At 42.2% G+C, this 22,674-nt stretch overlaps 1 protein-coding gene across 4 annotated transcripts in view; it reads right to left on the minus strand.

Annotated features, from left to right (window-relative positions):
• SPAG9 (sperm associated antigen 9) overlaps window positions 1-20,543 on the minus strand; it is a 143,167-nt gene extending 122,624 nt beyond the window's left edge. For all 4 annotated transcript variants that reach the window (XM_059998345.1, XM_059998344.1, XM_059998343.1 and 1 more), the window contains exon 1: window positions 20,072-20,543. In XM_059998345.1, coding sequence (XP_059854328.1) covers window positions 20,072-20,374 — 303 coding nt within the window. In that variant the 5' untranslated portion in view covers window positions 20,375-20,543. The remainder of the gene's footprint in view (window positions 1-20,071) is intronic.
• Window positions 20,544-22,674: the final 2,131 nt, after the last annotated feature.

The raw sequence follows: 22,674 nt of genomic DNA on the forward strand, positions 1-22,674 counted from the left end.
CTCTGCAATTTTTTGGAAGAGTTTGAGAAGGATAGGTGTTAACTCTTCTCTAAATATTTGATAAAATTCACCTGTGAAGCCATCTGGTCCTGGACTTTTGTTTGTTGGAAGATTTTTTTTTTAACATCTTTATTGGAGTATAATTGCTTTACAATGGTGTGTTAGTTTCTGCTTTATAACAGTGAATCAGTTATACATATACATATATTCCCATATCTCTTCCCTCTTGCGTCTCCCTCCCTCCCACCCTCCCTATCCCACCCCTCTAGGTGGTCACAAAGCACCGACCTGCTCTCCCTGTGCTATGCGGCTGCTTCCCACTAGCTATCTGTTTTACGTTTGGTAGTGTATATATGTCCATGCCACTCTCTCACTTTGTCACAGCTTACCATTCTCCCTCCCCATATCCTCAAGCCCACTCTCTAGTAGGTCTGTGTCTTTATTCCTGTCTTACCCCTAGGTTCTTCATGACATTTTTTTTTCTTGTTGGAAGATTTTTAATTACAGTTTCAAATTCATTACCTGTGACTGCTCTTTTTATATTTTCTAATTTTTCCTGGTTCAGTCTTGGACAGTTGTACCTTTCCAAGAATTTGTCCTGCTCCCAATGCAGGGAGCCTGGGTTTGACCCCGGGTCAGGGAACTAGTTCCCGCATGCTGCAACTAAGAGACTGCATGCCACAACTAAAGATCCCCTGTGCCACAACTAAAGATCCTGCATGCCGCAACGAAGATCCCACATGCCACAACTAAGACCTGGCACAGCTACATAAATAAATTAATAAATTTAAACAAACTAACAAACAAAAAGAAAGGAAGTAAAAAGACAACCCACAGAATGGGGGAAAATATTTGTAAATCGTATATCTAATAAGAGACTTCTATATACACATAATGGAAAATTATTCAGCCTTAAAAAGGAATGAAATTATGATACATGCTACAAAATGGATGAGCTCTAAAAACATACTAGGTGAAACAGGTCAAACATAAAAGGGCAAATATTATATGATTCCATTTATATGAGGGTCCTAGGATAGTCAAATTCATTCAGACAGAAATAGAATGGTAGTTTCCAGGGAGTAGGAGAAGGAGGAAACTGGAGTTATTGTTTCATGGCTATGGAGCTTCAATTTGGGATGATGAAAAAGTTCTGGAGATGGAGGGTGGTGAGGTTGCGTAACAATGTGAATGTACTTAATACCACTTAATTATACACTTAAAAATTGTTAAAACGGGGGATTTCCCTGGCGGTCCAGTGGTTAAGACTTCACCTTCCAATGCAGGGGGTGCGGGTTCAATCCCTGGTTGGTGACCTAAGATCCCACATGCCTCAGGCCCAAAAAGCAAAACATAAAACAGAAGCAATATCGTAACAAACTCAATAAAGACTTTAAAAATGGTTCACATCAAAAATCTTTAAAAAAAAACTGTTAAAACGGCAAAATTTTTTACGTATATTTTACCACAATAAAAAAAATTTAAGGAGAAAAAACATGGTGGCAACTATATAAAGTGAAATTTTCACAGAAGAAAAAATCAAGTTAGCGTATTTAAAACAAATGCAGGGACTTCCCTGGCGGTCCAGTAGTTAAGACTCTGAGCTTCCAATGCAGGGGGCGCAGGTTCGATCTCTGGTTGGGGAACTAAGATCCCATGGGCCGTACGGCATGGCCGGAAAAAAAAAGCCAAACTTGACAGCACAGTCCTTTACTTTCTGACTCCTAATTAGCTATTCAACCTCAGTTCTTGTCACTCACCTATGTAAATACACAGAAGAATGTGTGTATTTTTTAAAGAACATATGGATAACTAGTATTTACTACTTAAATATATCAAAAAAATAAATATTATGTTTTGTAATTCTCTGAATACATCACACACTTTCAAACCTCCCATACTTTGACTCAGTGACACATAACTCAGTTAAATGCCACCCTGTCTCTGTGAAGTGTCCCACAAGTTGACTTAGGCTTTTAGCATCTTGTACATACAGTACTTGCTAAGCAGAGCAACAGATGAGTGGGTAATTTCTGTCAAATGTTTCCCAAATCAAATCACAGCAACAAGTACAAGTAGACTATTTTCACAGTAGAACCAAAGACAAACACTAGTCTTTTTAAAAAGTTACTTTTCTGGTTTTACAAAAGCCTATTTATTTGATTCCACAATTCTGTGCAACCTGTTTAACTTTTTAAAAGTGATTTGTTTTTGAATAGGCAGCAGTTACCAAAAAATGAGGCAAGGGCAACAAAGTAACTGAAAAAAAATTTAAATTGAGTATCTGATAATTAAAATTAGAAAGTTTGGGCCTCCCTGGTGGCGCAGTGGTTGAGAGTCCGCCTGCCGATGCGGGGGACGCGGGTTCGTGCCCCGGTCTGGGAAGATCCCACATGCTGCGGAGCGGCTGGGCCCGTGAGCCATGGCCGCTGAGCCTGCGCGTCCGGAGCCTGTGCTCCACAACGGGAGAGGCCACAACAGTGAGAGGCCGGCGTACCGCCAAAAAAAAAAAAAAAAAAAATTAGAAAGTTTATTTACACCATATTAGCCTAGAAGATGCTTTTAATCAATATAGATCTCAATGCCTAAGAAATAAATGTTTACTATTCTTCAGAATAAACTTGTCTTCAAAAATATCAATGTTGTTTTACTAACCATTTTATTTTTTACTATAAGGTACTATTGCTGTATCCTAATTAGAAATGTCTATCAAAAGTTCTAAGTAAAAATTAAGTTTTGGCACTTAACTGTCATTTCTGCGGCAAGTTTATTCAGATAGTAGAAATTATTTCTCAACCAGTAACTTAGAAATAAATATTTGTGGCTAAAATAAATTAAAAAACAATCAGAGCCTTCTATCATGTGAGGACACAGTGAGAACACCGCCAGGAAGTGGGTCCTCATCAGATACCAAATCTGCCAGCACAATGACCTTGGACTTCCCAGCTTCCAGAACAGTTGGAAATAAATATTTGTTGTTAAAGCCACTTAAACTATGGTATTTTTGTGATAGCAGCCTGAGCAGACGAAGAGAAAACAGATGTGGTTGACACCACTTGTTCTCCCCTCTTTTTCTCTTGAAAGCAGACTTGATGTCCAGAGTTCTGAAAACTACTTTTTAACCATGAAGTATATTACAAGAGGTCTCAGAGTCTTGGCCTGGACTTTGATGCCAGCACTCCCTATCTCCAAATTTCTTGCTGTGAGGGAAAAAAAAAAATCAGAGAGGGAATTTCCTGGCAGTCCAGTGGTTAGGACTCTGTGCTTCTACTGCAGGGGGCATGGGTTCGATCCCTGGTTGGGGAAGTAAGATCCTACAAGCCACACAGCACAGCCAAAAAGAAAAAAAGACAACCAGAGAATCATGGTGCTAACATGACTTTTAAGATCACCTAGGCCAATCTTTGCTAATGCAGAAGCAATCTCTACAATACTCTGACAATAGTTCCAATGATCTTAATATTTCAATTTCTAAAATGCCTAAATATTTCTAGACCATCTACTATGTAGGACAATGTAGGTAAAGTGTCTGTAATAACTATACTCAGGAGAAGTCACTTTTTCTGTATATGCCTAAGTCAAAGGACTTATTGAAGAACTTCCTGGAACTTTTTGGAAGTTTTATTTAGCATAACTTGGCTCCAACAGTAAGGACAATAACTTGAATGCACAAAAGAGAATTTTAAACAGCTAGGCTTTGCAATTCGACCTTTAGCATACTTATCTATCCACCATCCAACCAACCAACAAATATCTAATACCTACTGCATCCCAGTAGTTTAGTGGGGGAATTAAAGCAATATGTTAGTTAGGTAAAACACTGAAAGTACTATGAGAGGACAGTATGCTGTGGGAAGACATAAAATGGGTACAATCCAAACTTGGGTGTCATAAAAGGCATTCCTGAATTGAAACTTGAATAATGGTAGCCAGGTAATAGAAGAGAAAGAGAGTGCCAAGCAAAGAGGCAGCTTTTAAGAACGCCTGGAGAGAATGCCTTTTGCATAACAAACTCAAGGTATTCAGTATGGCTCTAAAAGGAAAAGATTAGACTGGTAAAATAAGGAGCGGCCAGATTACAAGGCCCTGTACATTAAAAACTTTAGTCATTTCAAGAACTTTAGACAGAGCCACTAAAGGCTTTTAAGTGCGGAAATGATCTGCCATTTTGGAGAGATCCAGGTACAGTGTGGTGGACAGTTTATAGGCTGGCAATATGGGAAGCAGACAGATCAGTTATAGGACAGTTTCAGTTGTACAATCATTTATTCAGAAATTTTCAATGGGACTTCGCTGGTGGCACAGTAGTTAGGAATCCACCTGCCAGTGCAGGGGACACAGGTCCAAGCCCTGATCTGGGAGGATCCCACATGCCGTGGAGCAACTAAGCCCATGGGCCACAACTACTAAGCCTGCACACTAGAGCCTGCAAGCCACAACTACTGAGCCCAAGTGCCACAACTACTGAAGCCCGAGCGCCTAGAGCCCGTGCTCCGCAACGAGAAGCCACCGCGATGAGAAGCCCACGCATCACAATGAAGAGTAGCCCCTGCTCACCGCAACTAGAGAAAGCTCGCGCATAGCAACGAAGACCCAATGCAGCCAAAAATAAATTAATTAATTAATTTTTTTTAAAAAAGAAAAAAAGAAATTTTCAATGGTTACTTCCTATGTGCCAGACCTGGTATTCAGTGTAAATGAAAGAAGTTCCAGCTCTTCAGAGTAGTAAAAATAGATTTGAAAAAAAGTAAAGAGATTCCAGACACATTTAAAAGTTGAAAACAAAAGAAGGCAGCAATGGGGATGAAGGAGAGAGAACAGTTAAGAATGGTGACCTGGTATCTGGCTAGGTATATAGTGGTATCCCTCACGAAGACTGGGAACAGAGGATGAGAAAGCCTGGAAGTTAAATTCAGTTTTGGACATGCCGGGAGACATTCATGTCCAATAAACAACAGTAATATGGATCTGAAACCCCAGGGAGAGATCTAGCCTTAACAGGCTGTTCTTAATAGCCTGTCAGCTCCGTGAAGGAAGAATCTTGTCTGTTTTACTCACCACTGTATCCCCAACAGATACAGTACCAGGAATACAGATGGCACTCAATAAATATCTGTTAAATGAATGAATGAGATACACATTTTGAAATACTCAACAAATGGTAAATTGAACTGATCAGAATGGATAACATGAGCTACGCAGTGTGCAGAGTGGGAATTTACGGGGATCTTAGAAAGAGCACCAAGGAACACCAAAGCTAATGTGACTAAGAAGAATCCACAGAGTGGTCAGATAAGTAAGAGGAAAATCAAGAGATTTCAAAGAACCAAACCAAGAGATTTCAGAGAACCAAAATATAATGTTTCTTAAAGAAAGAGTGAGCCAGAGAGTCAAATGTTGCTGAGAAGTCAAGTATGAGAACGTGTAAGACAGAAAATAGAAGAAATGCATTTATGAGAGTTATTCACTTTTGTGAATTTTCTTACTTGGTTTTATTTTTTATTTTTTTATTTTTTGGCTGCGCCATGCGGCTTGCAGGATTTTAGTTCCCCGACCATGGACTGAAACTGTGCCTCAGCAGTCAAAGCACATAGTTCTAACTACTGGATCGCCTTGGCATTTCCATCACTTTTGTGAATTTTTAAGAATATGAGTAGGCTGGGACTTCCCTGGTGGCACAGTGGTTAAGAATCTGCCTGCCAATGTAGGGGACACCAGTTTGATCCCTCGTCCAGGAAGATCCCACATGCCGCAGAGCAACTAACCCTGTGCACCACAACTACTGAGCCTGCACTCTAGAGCCCGCGAGCCACAACTACTGAGCCCACGTGCCGAAACTACTGAGCCCACGCACTGCAACTACTGAAGCCCGCATGCTCTATGGCCTGTGTACTGCAACTACTGAGCCTGCATGCTGCAACTACTAAAGCCCGTGTGCCTAGAGCCTGTGCTCCACAACAAGAGAAGCCACCACAATGAGAAGCCCACACACTGCTAGGAAGAGTAGCCCCCTTTCGCGGCAACTAGAGAAAGCCCACATGCAGCAACAAAGACCCAACGCAGCCAAAAATAATTAAAAAAAGAATTACCCACAAAAAATGAGATTAAAAAAAAAAGAATCTGCCCGCCAATGCAGGAGGCACGGGTTCAATCCCTGGTCTGGGAAGATCCCACACGCCGCAGAGCACCTAAGCCCACACGCCATAACTACTGAGCTTGCGCTCGAGAGCCTGCAAGCCACAACTACTGAAGCCTGTGTGCCTAGAGCCTGTGCTCCGCAGCAAGAGAAGCCACCGCAATGAGAAGCCCGTGCACCACAACAAAGAGTGCTCCTGCCCGCCGCAACTAGAGAAAGCCTGCATGCAGCAACGAAGACCCAATGCAGCCAAAAGTAAATAAATAACTAATAAAATAAAAATAAAAATGAACAAAAAAAGAATATGAGTAGGAGAAATTCTATTATACCTAAAGTTTCATATCTAAATAATTACTCATCATATCTAAATAATGAGATGAATTATTTCCTGCATGGACAGCTTCCCTTTTATAAACTTGCTTGTTCCATCTAAAGTGCCTGCCTAGGGCTTCCCTGGTGGCACAGTGGTTGAAAGTCCGCCTGCTGATGCAGGGGACACGGGTTCGTGCCCCAGTCCGGAAAGATCCCACATGCCGCGGAGCGGCTGGGCCCGTGAGCCATGGCCGCTGAGCCTGCGCGTCCGGAGCCTGTGCTCCACAACGGGAGAGGCCACAACAGTGAGAGGCCTGCGTACCGCAAAAAAATAAATAAAGTGCCTGCCTCTTTATTCTGTATCACCTCACCTTTTTTATTTCCCGTGTAACACCTATTACAATCTGTAATTAACTGGTTTGTTTATTCTTTATTATAATATAAACTCTAAGAAAGCAAGGGCTACCTTACTTGTCTGATCTGTTTGTGGCCACATTCTCAGAGTCTAGAACAGTGCCTGGCTCAATATATATTTGTTCTTTCTGATTATTCGTGTCTCCTATTTATCTACCTATGGGAACGGGATAGGAAAGAACTAGAAGATCATGGAGTTTCTGCCCAGCCATTAAAAGATACCTGCAAGAAAAGCAAGTGAAAATACATTTTAAAGGACAATAACAGAATCCAGAATCACAAAAATCCTAGACCCATCCCCTGTGGAGAATCCAATCAGCAGGACCTCAAATTACAAGGAAAAACTTCTTCTCGGGCTCTATAAATCCTAGTGGAGCAGGTAAGCAGTCAGAAACAAGGTAAAAAAAGTTACTAGAGAAAACATTAAATGTAGGGTAATTTCTCAATTTCTGCATCTCTAAATTTCAAAGGGGAAAAATAATCCATGGTATTTTTATACTATAATCTTAAATAAAAATTTTTAACCAATTTTGTTTTATAAATCTCAGATTTAAATTTCTTACAGAAAAGTAGCTAAACTGCAATCGTTTCTTCCTTCCAGATGAGTGACATTAGTTCACTATAAAAATATTAACTTACCTCTATAACTGACATGTACTCTGTTCCTAAACATTAATTCAAATGGAATATTAGATATTAAAAAATGTTCTCCTATGTAAATAAAATTGTGGTTATATGGTACAATGCTTTCATTTTTAGGATAATTACTTTAAGTACTGAAGGGTGATGTGTCATAACATCTGCAATTTACTTTGCAATGGTTCAACAATTTAAAAATATGCGTATGTATATATATATTTTGTCGTATGTATCTGGTGTGTAGGTAGATAAATAAAAGAACTACTGAATCCAGGTAACAAATATATAGATAATAAACAAACTTTTCATTTTTCTGTATTTTTGAAAATTTTCCTAATAAAAAGCTGGGGGTGGTTTATTGAAAAAGTTTACTGACCTCAAAAATAAAAGGGGGGAATTCCCTGGTGGCGCAGTGGTTAAGAATCCACCTGCCAATGCAAGGGACATGGGTTCGATCCCCCGTTCAGGAAGATCCCGCACGCCACGGAGCAACTAAGCCCGTACGCCACAACTACTGAGTCTGCGCTCTAGAGCCCACGAGCCACAACTACTGAGCCCGTGCACCACAACTACTATAGCACATGCACCACAACTACTGAGCCCACACGCTGCAACTACTGAGGCCTGCCCACTCTAGGGCCGGTGTGCCACAACTACTGAGCCCGCGAGCGACAACTACTGAGCCCATGCGCCTAGAGCCCGTGCTCCAAAACAAGAGAAGCCACCGCAATGAGAAGCCCATGCACCACAACGAAGAGTAGCCCCTGCTCGCCACAACTAGAGAAAGCCTGCACGCAGCAACAAAGAACCAACGCAGCCACAAAATAAATAATAATAATAAAATAAAGTATGTAGCAGAGTACATGATACAGAGCAGGTACTCAAAAATGTTAATTCACCATCTTCCTCTTAAAAAATAAAAATGGTATTTTTAAAGTTCCCAATAATAATTCTAGATCCTCAACTTAGAAACTTCTCTACTGTATTAACATGTAAATTCCCATGGCTCCATTCAAACGTATTCAGCAGAACTATGCCAAACTACTAGACACGAAAATTCTTTTTTTTCCCTTAAAATGTACTGTTTATTATTTTTTCTTTTAATTTTTATTGGAGTACAGTTGATTGAAAATGTGCTAGTTTCTGCTGCACAGCAAAGTGAATCAGTTGTACATATACATATATCCACTCTTTTTTAGATTCTTTTCTCATATAGGTCATTAGAGAGTATTTCCTGTGCTATACAGTAAGTCCTTATTAGTTATCTATTTTATATATAGTAGTGTGTATATGCCAATCCCAGTCTCCCAATTTATCACTCCCCCCATTTCCCCCCCGGTAACCATAAGTTTGTTTTCTACATCTGTGACTCTATTTCTGTTTTGTACATAAGTTCATTTATACCATTTTTTAGATTCCATATTTAAGCAATATCATATATTTGTCTTTCTCTGTCTGACTTACTTCACTTAGTATGATAATTTCTAGATCCATCCATGTTGCTGCAAATGGCATTATTTCATTCTTTTTTTAGGCTAATATTCCACTAAATATATGTACCATATATTCTCTGCCCATCCCTTTGTTGATGTACATTTAGGTTGCTTCCATGTCTTGGCTATGGTAAACAGTGCTGCAATGAATGTGGGGGTGCATGTATCCTTTCAGATTCTGGTTTTATCCAGATATATGCCCAGGAGTGGGATTGCTAGATCATATGGTAGTTTTATTTTTAGTTTTTTAAGGAACCTCCACACTGTTCTCCATTGTGGTTGTACCAATTTATATTCCCACCAACAGTGTAGGAGGGTACCCTTTTCTCCACACCCTCTCCAGCATTTATTGTTTGTAGATTTTTGATGAAGGCCATTCTGACTGCTGTGAGGTATTACCTCACTGTAGTTTTGATTTGCACTTCTCTGATAATTAGTGATGTTGACTATCTTTTCATGTGTTCTTTGGCCATCTGTACGTATTCTTTGGAGAACTGTCTATTTAGAGCTGCATTTTTTGACTGTGTCGTAGCAACCCTTGTTGGTCACTTTGTTTTCAAGTATTTTCTCCCATTCTGTGGGTTGCCTTTTCGTTTTGTTTATGGTTTCTTTTGCTGCGCAGAAGCTTTTAAGTTTAATTAGGTCCCAGTTGTTTTTGTTTTTATTTTCATTACTCAAGGAGGTGGATCAAAAAAGATATTGCTGCGATGTATGTCAAAGAGTGTTCTGCCTATGTTTTCCTCTAAGAGTTTTATACTGTCCAGCCTTACATGTAGGTCTTTGATCCATTTCAAGTTTACTTTTGTGTATGGTGTTAGAGTGTTCTAATTTCATATTTTTATGTGTAGCTTTCTAGTTTTCCCAGCACCATTTATTGAAGAGACTGCCTTTTCTCCATTGTATATTCTTGCCTCCTTTGTCATAGATTAATTGACCATAGGTGCATGTGTTTATTTCTAGGCTTTCTATCCTGTTCCATTGATTTATTTTTCATTTTTGTGCCAGTACCATACTGTTTTGATTACTGTAGCTTTGTAGTACAGTCTGAAGTCAGGGACCCTGATTCCTCCAGCTCCACTTTTCTTTCTCAGAATTGCTTTGGCTATTCTGGGTCTTTTTTGTTTCCATATAAATTTTAGAATTTTTTGTTCTAGTTCTGTGAAAAATGCCATTGGTAATTTGATAGGGATTGCATTGAATCTGCAGATCGCCTTGGGAAATATAGTCCTTTTGACAATACTGATTCTTCCAACCCAAGAACACGGTATATCCTTCTATCTGTTTGTGTGATCTCTGATTTCTTTCATCAGTGCCTTATAGTTTTCAGAGTAGAGGTCTTTTGTCTCCTTAGGTAGGGTTATTCCTAGGTATTATATTCTTTTTTTTTTTTTTTACTTGATATAGGCAGTTTTATTTTAGATTACATGGGCTTCTATTAGAAGTGTAAACCAACTGAGTTATCACCATACTACCCCTTAAGCAAACCCTGGGATTTACTGTCCTGATGTCTAGTCTGATGTTACTACACCCTACCCTGCAAGGCAGTGGAGGGGGCGGTGGGATGTCTCCACAGGTCTGGTAGGCAAGAGCCTCCCTGCCCAAAACCTGGCCCTTGGGTCTGTGGTTTTGAAGGGACAATCCTATCAGCACACTTAACAAGAGGGATGAATCAAAATACTGCTACTTTAGAAATTCAGACGTGTGATTAAGAGAATGGACATTTAGGCTTTAATGACTAAAGCAGCTACTTGAGAAACCATAGCTTCCCGATGCCTGGACCCATTTTTATCCACACTTTATTTTTCCCTATTCCCATCACATCTGTAGTTACCAAAACCTGTCATTCTTTTTGATGTGATGGTAAATAGGATTGTTTCCCAATCTTAGAGGGAATGATTTCAGCTTTTCACAGTGCAGAATGATGTTAGCTGGGTTTGTCATATACAGCCTTTATTATGTTGAAGTAAGTTCCCTCTATTCCCACTTTCTGGAGAGCTTTTATCATGGGTGTTGGGTTTTATCAAAAGCTTTTTCTGCATCAATTAAGATGATCATATGCTTTTTATTCTTCACTTTGTTAATCTGGTTTATCACACTGATTGATTTGTGGATATTGAACAATCCTTGCATCCCTGTCATCAATCTCACTTGATCATGGTGGATGATCCTTTTAATGTATTGTTGAATTCGGTTTGCTAGTATTTTGTTGAGGATTTCTGCATCTATGTTCATCAGTGATATTGGCCTGTACTTTTTGTGTGTGTGTGATATCTTCTATGGTTTTGGTATCAGGCTAATGGTGGCCTCATAGAATGAGCTTGGGAGTATTCCTTCCTCTGCAATTTTCTGGAAGAGTTTCAGAAGGGTAGGTGTTAACTCTTCCCTAAATGATTGCTAGAATTCCCCTGTGAAGCCATCTGGTCCTGGACTTTTGTTTGTTGGAAGTCTTTTAACCACTGTTTTCAATTTCAGTACTTATGCATGGTCTGTTGACATTTTCTATTTCTTCCAAGTTCAGTCTTGGAAGGTTGTGCTTTTCTAAGAATTTGTCCATTTCTTCTAGGTTGTCCATTTTATTGGCATGATAGTTGCTTTTTGTAGTCTCTTATGATGCCTTGTATTTCCTTTGTGTCAGTTTTAACTGCTCCTTTTTCATTTCTAATTTTATTGATTTGAGCCCTGCCCCCTTTTTTTCTTGATGAGTCTGGCTAAAGGTTTACCAATTTTGTTTATCTTCTCAAAGAACCAGCTTTTAGTTTCACTGACCTTTGCTATTGTTTTCTTTGTCTCTATTTCATTTATTTCTGTTCTAATCTTTACAATTTATTTCCTTCTACTAACTTTGGGTTCTGTTTGTTCCTCTTTCTCTAGTTGCTTTAGGTGTAAGGTTAGGTTGTTTATTTGAGATTTTTCTTGTTTCCTCAGATAAGATTGTACTGCTATAAACTTCCCTCTTAGAACAGCTTTTGCTGCATCCCAGAGGTTTTGGACCATCCTGTTTTCATTATCATTCGTGTGTAGGTATTTTTTTCTTATTTCCTCTTTGATTTCTTCAGTGATCCACTGGTTGCTTAGTAACATATTGCTTAGCCTCCATGTGTTTGTGTTTTTAACAGTTTTTTTCCTGTAATTGATTTTTTTTTCTTCTTTTCTTTTGGCCATGTCATGCGGCATGTGGGATCTTAGTTTCCCCAACCAGGGATGGAACCCACGCCCCCTGCATTGGAAATGCAGACTCTTAACCACTGGACCACCAGGGAAGTCTCTCCTGTAACTGATTTCTAATCTCATAGCGTGTGGTCAGAAAAGATGCTTGATATAATTTCAATTTTCTTAAATTTACCGAGGCTTGATTTGTGGCCCAAGATGTGATCTATCCTGGAGAACATTCTGTACGCACTTGAGAAGAAAGTGTATTCGGCTGCTAAGTCCATCTGGTCTAATGTGTCATTTAAGGCCTGTGTTTCCTTATTGATTTTCTGTCTGGATGATCTGTCCATTGAGGAGACTGAGGTATTAAAGTCCCCCGCTATTATTGTATTTCTGTCGATTTCTCCTTTTATTGCTGTTAGCATTTGACTTATGTACTGAGGTGCTCCTATATTGGGTGCATATATATTTACAATTGTTATATCTTCTTCTTGGATTGATCCCTTGATCATTATGTAGTGTTCTTCCTTATCTCTTGTAACAGTATTTTAAAGTCTATTTTGTCTGATATGAGTATTGCTACTCCAGCTTTCTTTTGATTTCCATTTGCATGGAATATCTTTTTCCATTCCTTACTTTCAGTCTGTATGCAGACACCAGAATTCTTAAGTGAATTCCACAGACTTGTATTGAAGCTAATAACAAAATATCACTGGCCAAAACTTCAAAATATATAGAATTTACACACATATATTTCTTTTTATATATATATATATAAATTTATTTATTTATTTATTTATTTTTGGCTGCATTGGGTCTTCGTTGTCATGTGCAGGCTTTCTCTAGTTGCGGCGAGCAGGGGCTATTCTTCGTTGCAGTGCATGGGCTTCTCATTGTGGTGGCTTCTCTCGTTGCAGAGTGCCGGCTCTAGGCGTGCAGGCTTCAGTAGTTGTGGCACGCGGGCTCAGTAGTTGTGGCTTGTGGGCTCTAGAGCACATGCTCAGCAGTTGTGGTACACAGGCTTCGTTGTTCCACGGCATGTGAGATCTCCCCGGACCAGGGATCAAACCTGTGTCCCCTGCACTGACAGGCGGATTCTTAACCACTGCGCCACCAGGGAAGCCCTACACACATATATTTCTAAATGTCAGCTTTTTTTTTTTTTTTTTTTTTTTCAGTACGCAGGCCTCTCACTGTTGTGGCCTCTGCTGTTGCGGAGCACAGGCTCCGGACACGCAGGCTCAGCGGCCATGGCTCATGGGCCCAGCCGCTCTGCGGCATGTGGTATCTTCCCAGACCAGGGCACGGACCTGTGTCCCCTGCATCGGCAGGCGGACTCTCAACCACTTCCCCACCAGGGAAGCCCTAAATGTCAGCTTTATGAATAAACACATTGCATACATTTTTAAACTGGGTCTATGCTGATATTTCTTATCTCAACCTAGTAATTTACTTAGGTAACATCTATATTCATTATGAGTGCTGAGCAGGACAAAAAAAAAAAAGGTGTTTTTAAAATAACTCAACCATTGGTCAAGGGAACAAAAGAACAGGTATTTGGCTACAGTCTAATACTAGCTCTCCTGGGAACCAAAAGGTTCCAAGTGATTTAAGTAAGCAATGCATAGTTAAAGGTAAGCTAAGGAGTCCAAGAAACTTACGCACCAAACATAGGCACCGAATTGGGTCAGTGACCTATGTTTTATACCACAGTAATCTAGTGAGTAGTTCTTACTCTACTAATCCATCTTGGTACCTTACCCATTTTCATAGTCTCTTTTGTGATTTTAAATAAGTAAAATATGAATGTCACCATCCCAAGGACACATAATGTATCTCAGATACTTAAATTCAGAAATCTCTAAAGGTAAAGGGTAAGATCTGTCTTAATAGCAAAACAATGGTTAACTGATTACCACTTCACAAGGTAACACACACCCCCTCCCACCAATGTACACACCTTCCCCTAGAGAACAAATACACTGTTCATTTCAGAAAGTGCCTGGAAGTAAGGATTGACTAGACGCAAGGACATATCTACTCTGACTAGGGGCAGTGTGAAGCTTATTTCAAATAGTTCTGCAAGAAAAAACAATGGTATTTTTTAAAATATGAAAATATGTATTTTAAGTGTGTTTTAAAATGTACTCATTTTATATACAAAATAATTTGGGCATACAGAGATCAATGAAGCACTAAGGTGTATTTTGAGCATTCTACAACTTAGAAATTAAGAGGTAACATAACATTCTGAAAAGCTGCTGACCTTTGCTCTAACTGAACCAAGAGAGAAATGAAGTCAGTACCTCAGTCAACCTTTGGACCAAAAATCTTTAATTCCCTGAAGATACCACAAGATACTGGTTTCAAGGAAAATAATATGGTGGCAAATATATCAAGTGAAATTTTCACAGAAGAAAAAATCAAGTTAGCCTATTTAAAACAAACGCAGGGACTTCCCTGGGGTCCAGTGGGTAAGACTCCACGCTCCCAATGAAGGGGGTCACGGTTCGATTCCTGATCAGGAAACTAGACCCCACATGCATGCTGCAACTATGAGCCTGCATGCCGCAACTAAAAAAAGATCCTGCATGCTGCAACTAAAGATCCCACAGGCCGCAATGAATATCGATGTGCCGCAACAAAGACCCGGCACGGCCTAAATAAATGTTTAAAAAAAAAAAACACTGAACAGGTGCCACAGAGAGACTTCACTTTTTAAAAGTGTTTGAAAACTTTATGTCAAATGTTAACAACTAATGGACCTACTAACAGATCATCTGTGCATATAAACAAACTACTTTTCCCCTACTGCTCCACTTAGTTTCCTGAACAGGAATGGAACCCATGACCCCTGCAGTGGAAGCTCAGACTTGTAACCACTGGACCACCAGGGAATCCCCATAATCTACTTAATAGCGAATTAAATTTCTTTTGACACTAGAGTAATAGAATTAAGGCTAAAAATCTGAATAAACATCATAATTACCAATTTAAATAACTGTGCTAAAGACACAAAATAAACTTAATGTTGAAGCAAATAGGGAATTTCCACTTTTAGCATCCTAAGTCCTCAATAGCCACCATCAACAAATATAAGCTGAAGTATTCAAAAGTACTCTTCACTCCTGTCTTGATAAAAATAAATCATAAAACTAAATTGATAAGACTTCAAATATTCCTTTTTAAGTGTTTATTAAAGAAGTGAACTTTCACTGTAAATTATTTTGCAAACAAATCAAAATTAATTTCCTTAACTTTTGATTAAAATATTTTTATGAATCAGTGAGAACTATAACATCAATTTAAAAAAATCAATACCAATGCCTGCTTTCCTGCCCACAAATCTTATCACTCACTCCCATGTTCATAGACTTCCAAAGAAAACAACCTGATTAAAGTCTTAATATAAAACATCCATTTTGTTACATCTTTAAGTGGTGATTCATTGGGGAAAAGTTAATTAGAATATTCTCAGTAATATCTCTCATCTCTGCACTTAATCACCCCAGTCTTTTTCAGACAAAAAGTCACAGAAAAGCAGTCACATAATCACAACATCTTCTTCCCAGCAAAGATATTCTCTCTTCATATATGCTTCTACCACTCACAGAGGATGAAGAGGGTACATCTTCATTTTTATGTGCAATCTCCCTCTACCCAATCATGCTAAATAAACTCTCACTTTGAAACTAAATTCCCTATGTATAACTGAATCACTTTGCTGTACATCTGAAACTAACACGACCTTGTAAATTCTTTTTTTTTAATTACTCAAAACAAATCATGTCTATTTTAAAAGAATCAGAACTTACACAAACAAAAACATAAAGGGGCTTCCCTGGTGGCGCAGTGGTTGGGAGTCTGCCTGCCGATGCAGGGGACACGGGTTCGTGCCCCGGTTCACGAAGATCCCACGTGCCACGGAGCGGCTGGGCCCATGAGCCATGGCCGCTGAGCCTGCGCGTCCGGGGCCTGTGCTCCGCAACGGGAGAGGCCACAACAGTGAGAGGCCCGTGTACCGCAAAAAACAAACAAACAAAAACAAAAACAAACAAAAATAAAAAACACTAATATATTCTTCCCCAAGAATAACATCTTTCTCCAGATTTTTTTTTTTGTCTGCACCACTCAGCTTGTGGGATTAGTTCCCCAACCAGGTGTTGAACCCGGGCTCCAGCAGTGAAAACACTGAGTCCTAACCACTGGACTGCCAAGGGATTCCCTCTCCAGATTTTTTTTAAATTACTGATTTACAGGTAAATTGTTCATAGATTCACAAGGCTTACTCTGGCTAGAGTAGGCAGGAAAAGTCTAGCAGAAGAAGTGAAATTTAAGCTGAGCCAAAAGTGAGGAGCTAGCCAGGGTGAAGCTCTGAGGGAAAAGCACTGTAGGCCAAGGAAACAGCATGGGCAAAGGCATCAGACAGGACTTGGTTAAAGAATGGAAAAAATACACATGGCTGGAGCAGGGAGCCCAAAGGGGAGAATGGTGAGAGCTATAAAATGAGAGATTTCTTGATTAGCATTTGAAGCTGGTTACGAATCTATCTAAAATCAGCCCTCCTTCAGATTGTTTTTATAGACTCAACACCATCAGGCTAACTCCACACAACAAATTCAAATAAGCAATTAAAAAGACAGAAGGGGGCTTCCCTGGTGGCGCAGTGGTTGAGAGTCCGCCTGCTGATGCAGGGGACACGGGTTCATGCCCTGGTCCGGGAAGATCCCACATGCCACGGAGCGGCTGGGCCCGTGAGCCCTGGGCGTCCGGAGCCTGTGCTCCGCAACGGGAGAGGCCACAACAGTGAGAGGCCCAAACGATCAAAAAAAAAAAAAAAAAAAAGACAGAAGGTATTCAAATTAAGTAGTACCATTATAATAAAGATTAACTTCCTGATTCCTTGTTGAGAATCCCTGCAAGCAAGAGATTAAAGCACTTCACACCTCCTAAAACGTCCTCATTATTTACACATTCTCCTAAATTTCCACAAAGGTGCTCAGAACTTACTTAACTCTCTCAGGTGATGGTCAATTTCCATACTTTCAAATATTCTTGCTGTAAATACCCTGAGGCATTTTTGCTGTAATACCAGACTTTATGGAAATAGTCTTTGTATTAAAGGCCACAAACACTCAAAGAAAATTAAACAAAGAATCATTTCTGCATATTGGCCTAAAAGAGACTGAATTTCTGAGTACTTGGGTAAAACTTGATTTATGATCTTACATGAAAACTGATAACAAGATGGTTTCACATTTGTGGTCTGGAAGTTGGCTCATTTAGCATTACATCAATGTTCTGTATTCTCAGATCATGGCCCTTTGCCCAAAGGTTTCATTATAGAAAATTTATAGACATATTTGAAAAAGCACAAATTACAAAGAAAGTCATTGGATAATCTATTTTTTACAAGTCATTTACTTAAGAAATTAATATACAATCCAGAGTCTAGCAGCTTAGTTTTATTTTCTGATTCTGCAACCTGTGGCAGATGGTTTTCTGGGCATGTGCGACCCTGGCATTTTGCCTACGTTTACATGGACTGACAGGAGTTTAAGGCTGAAAGGAGTAGTTTCTTTTATCTGCAGTAACAGGTCATGCTGGGCCTGTTCCTCACCTGTGTGGATATTCGGTTAATTCCACAGTCTTTCCATTTACATCCACACAATGGCAAGGACCTGTCTGAGCATGAAGACATGGCAAGTCATCTCAGGAGTAGTAGTACATAACCTCCGTTCCATAAACAGTTCTGTAAACAGCTAACAAACCAGTGGAAATTTTGATTCCATCCTTAGATTTTCTTTTTCAACCCTTCCTTCCCTATATACTTGGAAATACTCTTGAAATAAAGTCAGTTTTGTTTGGCAAATTCAATAGCGTTCCTTTGACTCAAATGGATCACAAAATCAGAACTAAAAATCATCATACAGTCAAGCTTAAGGAAAAAAAAAAAAACAGGGACTTCCCTGGTGGCACAGTGGTTAAGAATCCACCTGCCAATGCAGGGGACACGGGTCTGATCCCTGGTCCAGGAAGATCCCACATGCCATGGAACAAATAAGCTCGTGTGCCACAACTACTAAGCCTGTGCTCTAGAGCCCGCAAGCCACAACTACTGAGCCCGTGCACCACAACTACTGAAGCCTGCACACCTAGAGCCCTGCTCTGCAGCGAGAAGCCACCGCAATGATAAGCCCGCGCACTGCAATAAAGACTAGCCCCCACTCGCTGCAACTAGAGAAAGGCCGCGCATGCAGCAACAAAGACCCAACGCAGCCCTAAATAAATAAATAAATAAATTTATTTTTAAAAAGAAAGAAAAAAAAGAACTATTTGACCTGGTACAAAGGTATAAGTGACAAAAAGTTTAAATGGTGGTACTACTTAGTCTTAGGAAATGAGCATCACATCCTTAAAACTTTTCAAGTATTGGGGCTTCCCTGGTGGCGTGGTGGTTAAGAATCCGCCTGCCAATTCAGGGGACACGGGTTCGAGTCCTGGTCGGGGAAGATCCCACATGCCGCAGAGCAACCAAGCCTGTGTGCCACAACTAGTGAGCCTGCGCACCACAACTAGTGAGCCTGTACTCTAGAGCCCCCGAGCCACAACTGCTGAGCCTGCGTACCACAACTACTGAAGCCCGTGCACCTAGAGCCCGTGCCCCGCAACAAAAGAAGCCACCGCAATAAGAGCCCTGCGCACCACAACAAAGAGTAGCCCCCACTCACCACAACTAGGGAAAGCCCTTGTGAAGCAACGAACACCCAGCACAGCCAAAAACAAATAAATTTATTTATTTTAAAAAAGAAAAAAACTTTTCAAGTATTTTTGAAATACACATGTCGTTCCTTCAATAATTAGTTATTTAGCTTCCTTCAATCACCATATATTTAACCAGGTTTGCTAGATGCTCAAGAAACAAAGATGAATAGGACACTTCACCTGTATTAGATAAGTTCCACAGAAATAATGCCTACACATCCTGAAAGCTAAAATCCTCTACTGTCTCAAGAAGTCAAAGACCTATCACTTGCACTCCAGAGCTGCAAAAGGTTCACTCAAGGTTAGGGCACCGAGGTCACACTGCTGAGGCACTAAAGTTAAAAGCTGGCCAAGAGCACCTGTAAACCGTAGTCTTTGAAAAGGCTTGCCAACTGTCACCCACACCTCCTCAACCTGCCCCTCACCCCGTTCCCGTCCTCTTTATAAATAAACAAAGGGTTTTTAAAGGGAACTGTCCAAGGTTACCACCTGACAAGGAAGAAAGCTTTGATCTGGGATACCAATAAAATAAAATTGCATACTCTCCATATTTACAGAGTATTGTTATACAACACCTAACTGTTGACAAAGTGTCAACCAAGGCACTTAAAACGTAAAATAAAACCTCTTTCTCAATAGGGTTAAAACGTCAACAAGAAACTGGCCGAAAGAGGGAGATCTCTAACTTCCCAAAGCAGCAACCCCCAGGAAAGGTGCTGGAACCAGCGGAAGTTACATATCCAGGGCAGTAGTGTTTAAATGCGCCCGCCCCCCCCCCCCCGCCCGTGGTAAAAGTTTGAACCGCCATCTGACTATCCCACGGTGGTCGGAAACTTCCCTCAACTACGAGAGGCAAGCAGACACCCTAAAATCTCCCTCTCAGCCAATCCCAGGTGCCCTCAGGCCAGGCTGTGGCTTCCTCCCCGGGCCTTGCTTCCCCCATCACACTCTCTTCTCCTGGACACTCACTAGCCTGCCTGGGCGTCCAACGCCGGCCGGGGGTCCCGGGACCTCGCGGCCGCCGGGCTCGGTCCGGCTGGCCTCGGCCTCAGGCCTGCCTCCTGGAGGCCGGCGCGCCTCCCATCCTGAGACGGACCGCGACCCCCGCCCCCCGGCCCGCCCTCGGGCCCGGCCCTCGCACTCCCAGCCGGCCGGCCCTCACCTCCTCGGCGTGCTTGCGCAGCGCCTTCTCTCGCTCGTACTGGGTGATGAGCTGCTCGTTGTCGTCCCGCAGCAGCTCCAGCTCCACCTGGTGCTCCTGGTCCTGCGCGAACACCGAGTCCAGGTTCTCCAGCACGGCCACCACCAGTGGCATCAGCTCCTTGACCACCTCCTCGTCGTAGCGCCCGATGAGCCGCTCGAACTCGCGGTAGATGGAGCCGGCCAGGCCGGACACCCGCTCCGACATCACGGCCCCGGAGCCGCCGGGCTCCTCCTGGTACACCACACCGTCCTCCAGCTCCATGGTGGCGGGCGGCCGGCCCGGGGCGTCGCCGGCTGAGGGGACGACAAGGGCCCGCACGGGACGGGCCGCTGGGGCTAGGGCTGCGGCTGGGCCCTGCTGGGTGGGGGCCCGGGACGGAGGAGGGGAGGGGTGAAGCGATCGCACTCAGCCCTACCGCCGCTGCACCAACTGCCGGGACGGCTAAGCCGCGCGCGCCACACGTCACCCGCGGGGCGGGATCCGAGCCGCGTCGGCCCGTAGGGCGGGGCCCCGCGGGAGGCCAGGCGCGGCCGGGGGCGGGACCAATGCGTCACCTTTCGCCGGCGGAGGCGGCGTGGCGTCAACACTCGGCGCCGCGAGGTCGTTGCGTAAGCCAATAGGAAAGACTGCGAGAGGAGGGTGGTGAGAAGTGCCCGCCCAGAGCGCGATTTGTAGGGCGAATCCCAGTGGAAAGGGAGGGGTTCTGGAAGAGTGACTAGCAGCCCAGAATAGCCAAAATTTTATTACTTTTTACAGCTCACAAAGGGCTTTCACATTTGTTCCTCACCGCAAGGATGTTTGGTGCGGTAGACGTTTGGCCTTCGTTTCACAGACAAGGAAACTAGGCCCGGAGAAGTTATGGTTCACTCAAGGTCACGCAGCGAGAACGGGAAGGAGGCTGATCAGGGACTCAAACCAATCTGATTGAGAATTCCGTACTCAGAGAAGCGGAAAACAGATGGGAAGGGAAAGCAACCTTACCTGGGACAAGGTTTGCCTCAGTGATAAGGTGGTCTTGAATAGGATAGAATTATTTTGGGGTTAAAAACAGTATGGATAGCCTCAAACAGAGGCCGTGCAAAGCATTCTGTAGAAGGGTAAAACGAACGCCACATCTTGTGCTTTGGCAAACACGGGTTTTTCTGCTTCCTCTGGCCAACTTGGGAGAGTGGCATTTCCTGGCTCCAGCAACCCTCCTTTCCTCTAATCTTGAAGCAGGGCAGGCTGATGGGTTGGGGAGCAGAGGAGGAAAGAGGTGGAGTCACTGGGGTGAGTAAGTCCGATAGTACGTGAGGTCTCAGCCGCCTGGGAGAGAATCACGTGTGGGGAATGACAACACCCAAACCTCAGGCGGGCTGAGTCAAGGATCACTTCCTGGTGTTCTCTTCTAGCTGATACCGAGGGGGGCCCTCTGGGACTCCTGGGCACAAAAGCCTTTCTGTGTCCCCCATTTCTTTGATTACAGGAAACAGGCTTCATTTAGCCTCCAAGATCTTCCCTGAGTTCCAATGGGTAGTTTCAAGCAGCTGTTAGGGAAAGGAAGGGGATTCATCAATACAAGGGAGAAACAGTCAAGAGAAACAGTAGTGGAGCCTTGGGGCAAGGTCCTAGTTACCCATCAAGGGATACACACAACGATATCTTTGAGCTGTTTTGCAGATACTGAAACCTCCTCCAGGTGGGAGAAGTTAACGATGGTATGTTGCCCAAAAGCATTTAGACCCCAAACCCGTTGGAACCTGAAGGTTGATGATGCTGATTCCTACTTACCTCACCACCAACCCATCAGAAGAATGTCCACAAGCTGATCACGCCCTCTCTGAAACATTACTATAAAACTTCTCACTATCGTCTCCAAGTTAGGACACAGTTTTTCCAGGCAGGAGCCCGTTGTGTCCCCCTTTGCCTGGCAAAGTAATAAAACTATCCTTTTCTACTTCACCCAAAACTCTGTCTCCGAGATTTGATTCAGCACCGATGTATAGAGAAGCTGTGCTTTTGGCATCATAGCCTCTGCAAATGGGGCAGAAGACCCTCCCCAAAGCCCCTTATCTCCGCAGTAGGTGACTCAGGAGTACTGTGGCCTCAACTCCTCTAAGAATAGGGCCGGGGAAGGCAAGATTTGGATAAAGAAGGGTTCACTGGGGGAATCAGCTACCTCCCAGGATCATAAATACCATGGAGACCCACAAAAGCATTATGGAGGTTGGGCAAGGGCCAAGGTATAAAAAGACAAAAATGAAAATACCAAGCCTTATGAGTGAATTTGTGGCCTGCACTGTCCCCGTTTCTCACCCTCACCCTGCAGTCACCTTTATATTGTTTGTGTATATGTCTGGATCTTAGTTTCGCCTATCAGCTGGTTAGGTATGTGCCCCAAATGCCCCTTCTTTTCTAAATCTCACATTTGAAAACCAGAGGAGTCTTACTCTGAATCTTTCTTTTGTTTTCTCTTCTTTTTTCTCTTCCTGAGGGCGCTTACTTGGGCAATCTACCTATGTATATGCCTTTATTTTCCTAGGAGTCTAGAGGAGCAGGAAGACTTAGGCCAAGGCTTTACT

Source organism: Delphinus delphis, chromosome 19 (assembly GCF_949987515.2).
Source record: "Delphinus delphis chromosome 19, mDelDel1.2, whole genome shotgun sequence".
NCBI lineage: Eukaryota > Metazoa > Chordata > Mammalia > Artiodactyla > Delphinidae > Delphinus > Delphinus delphis.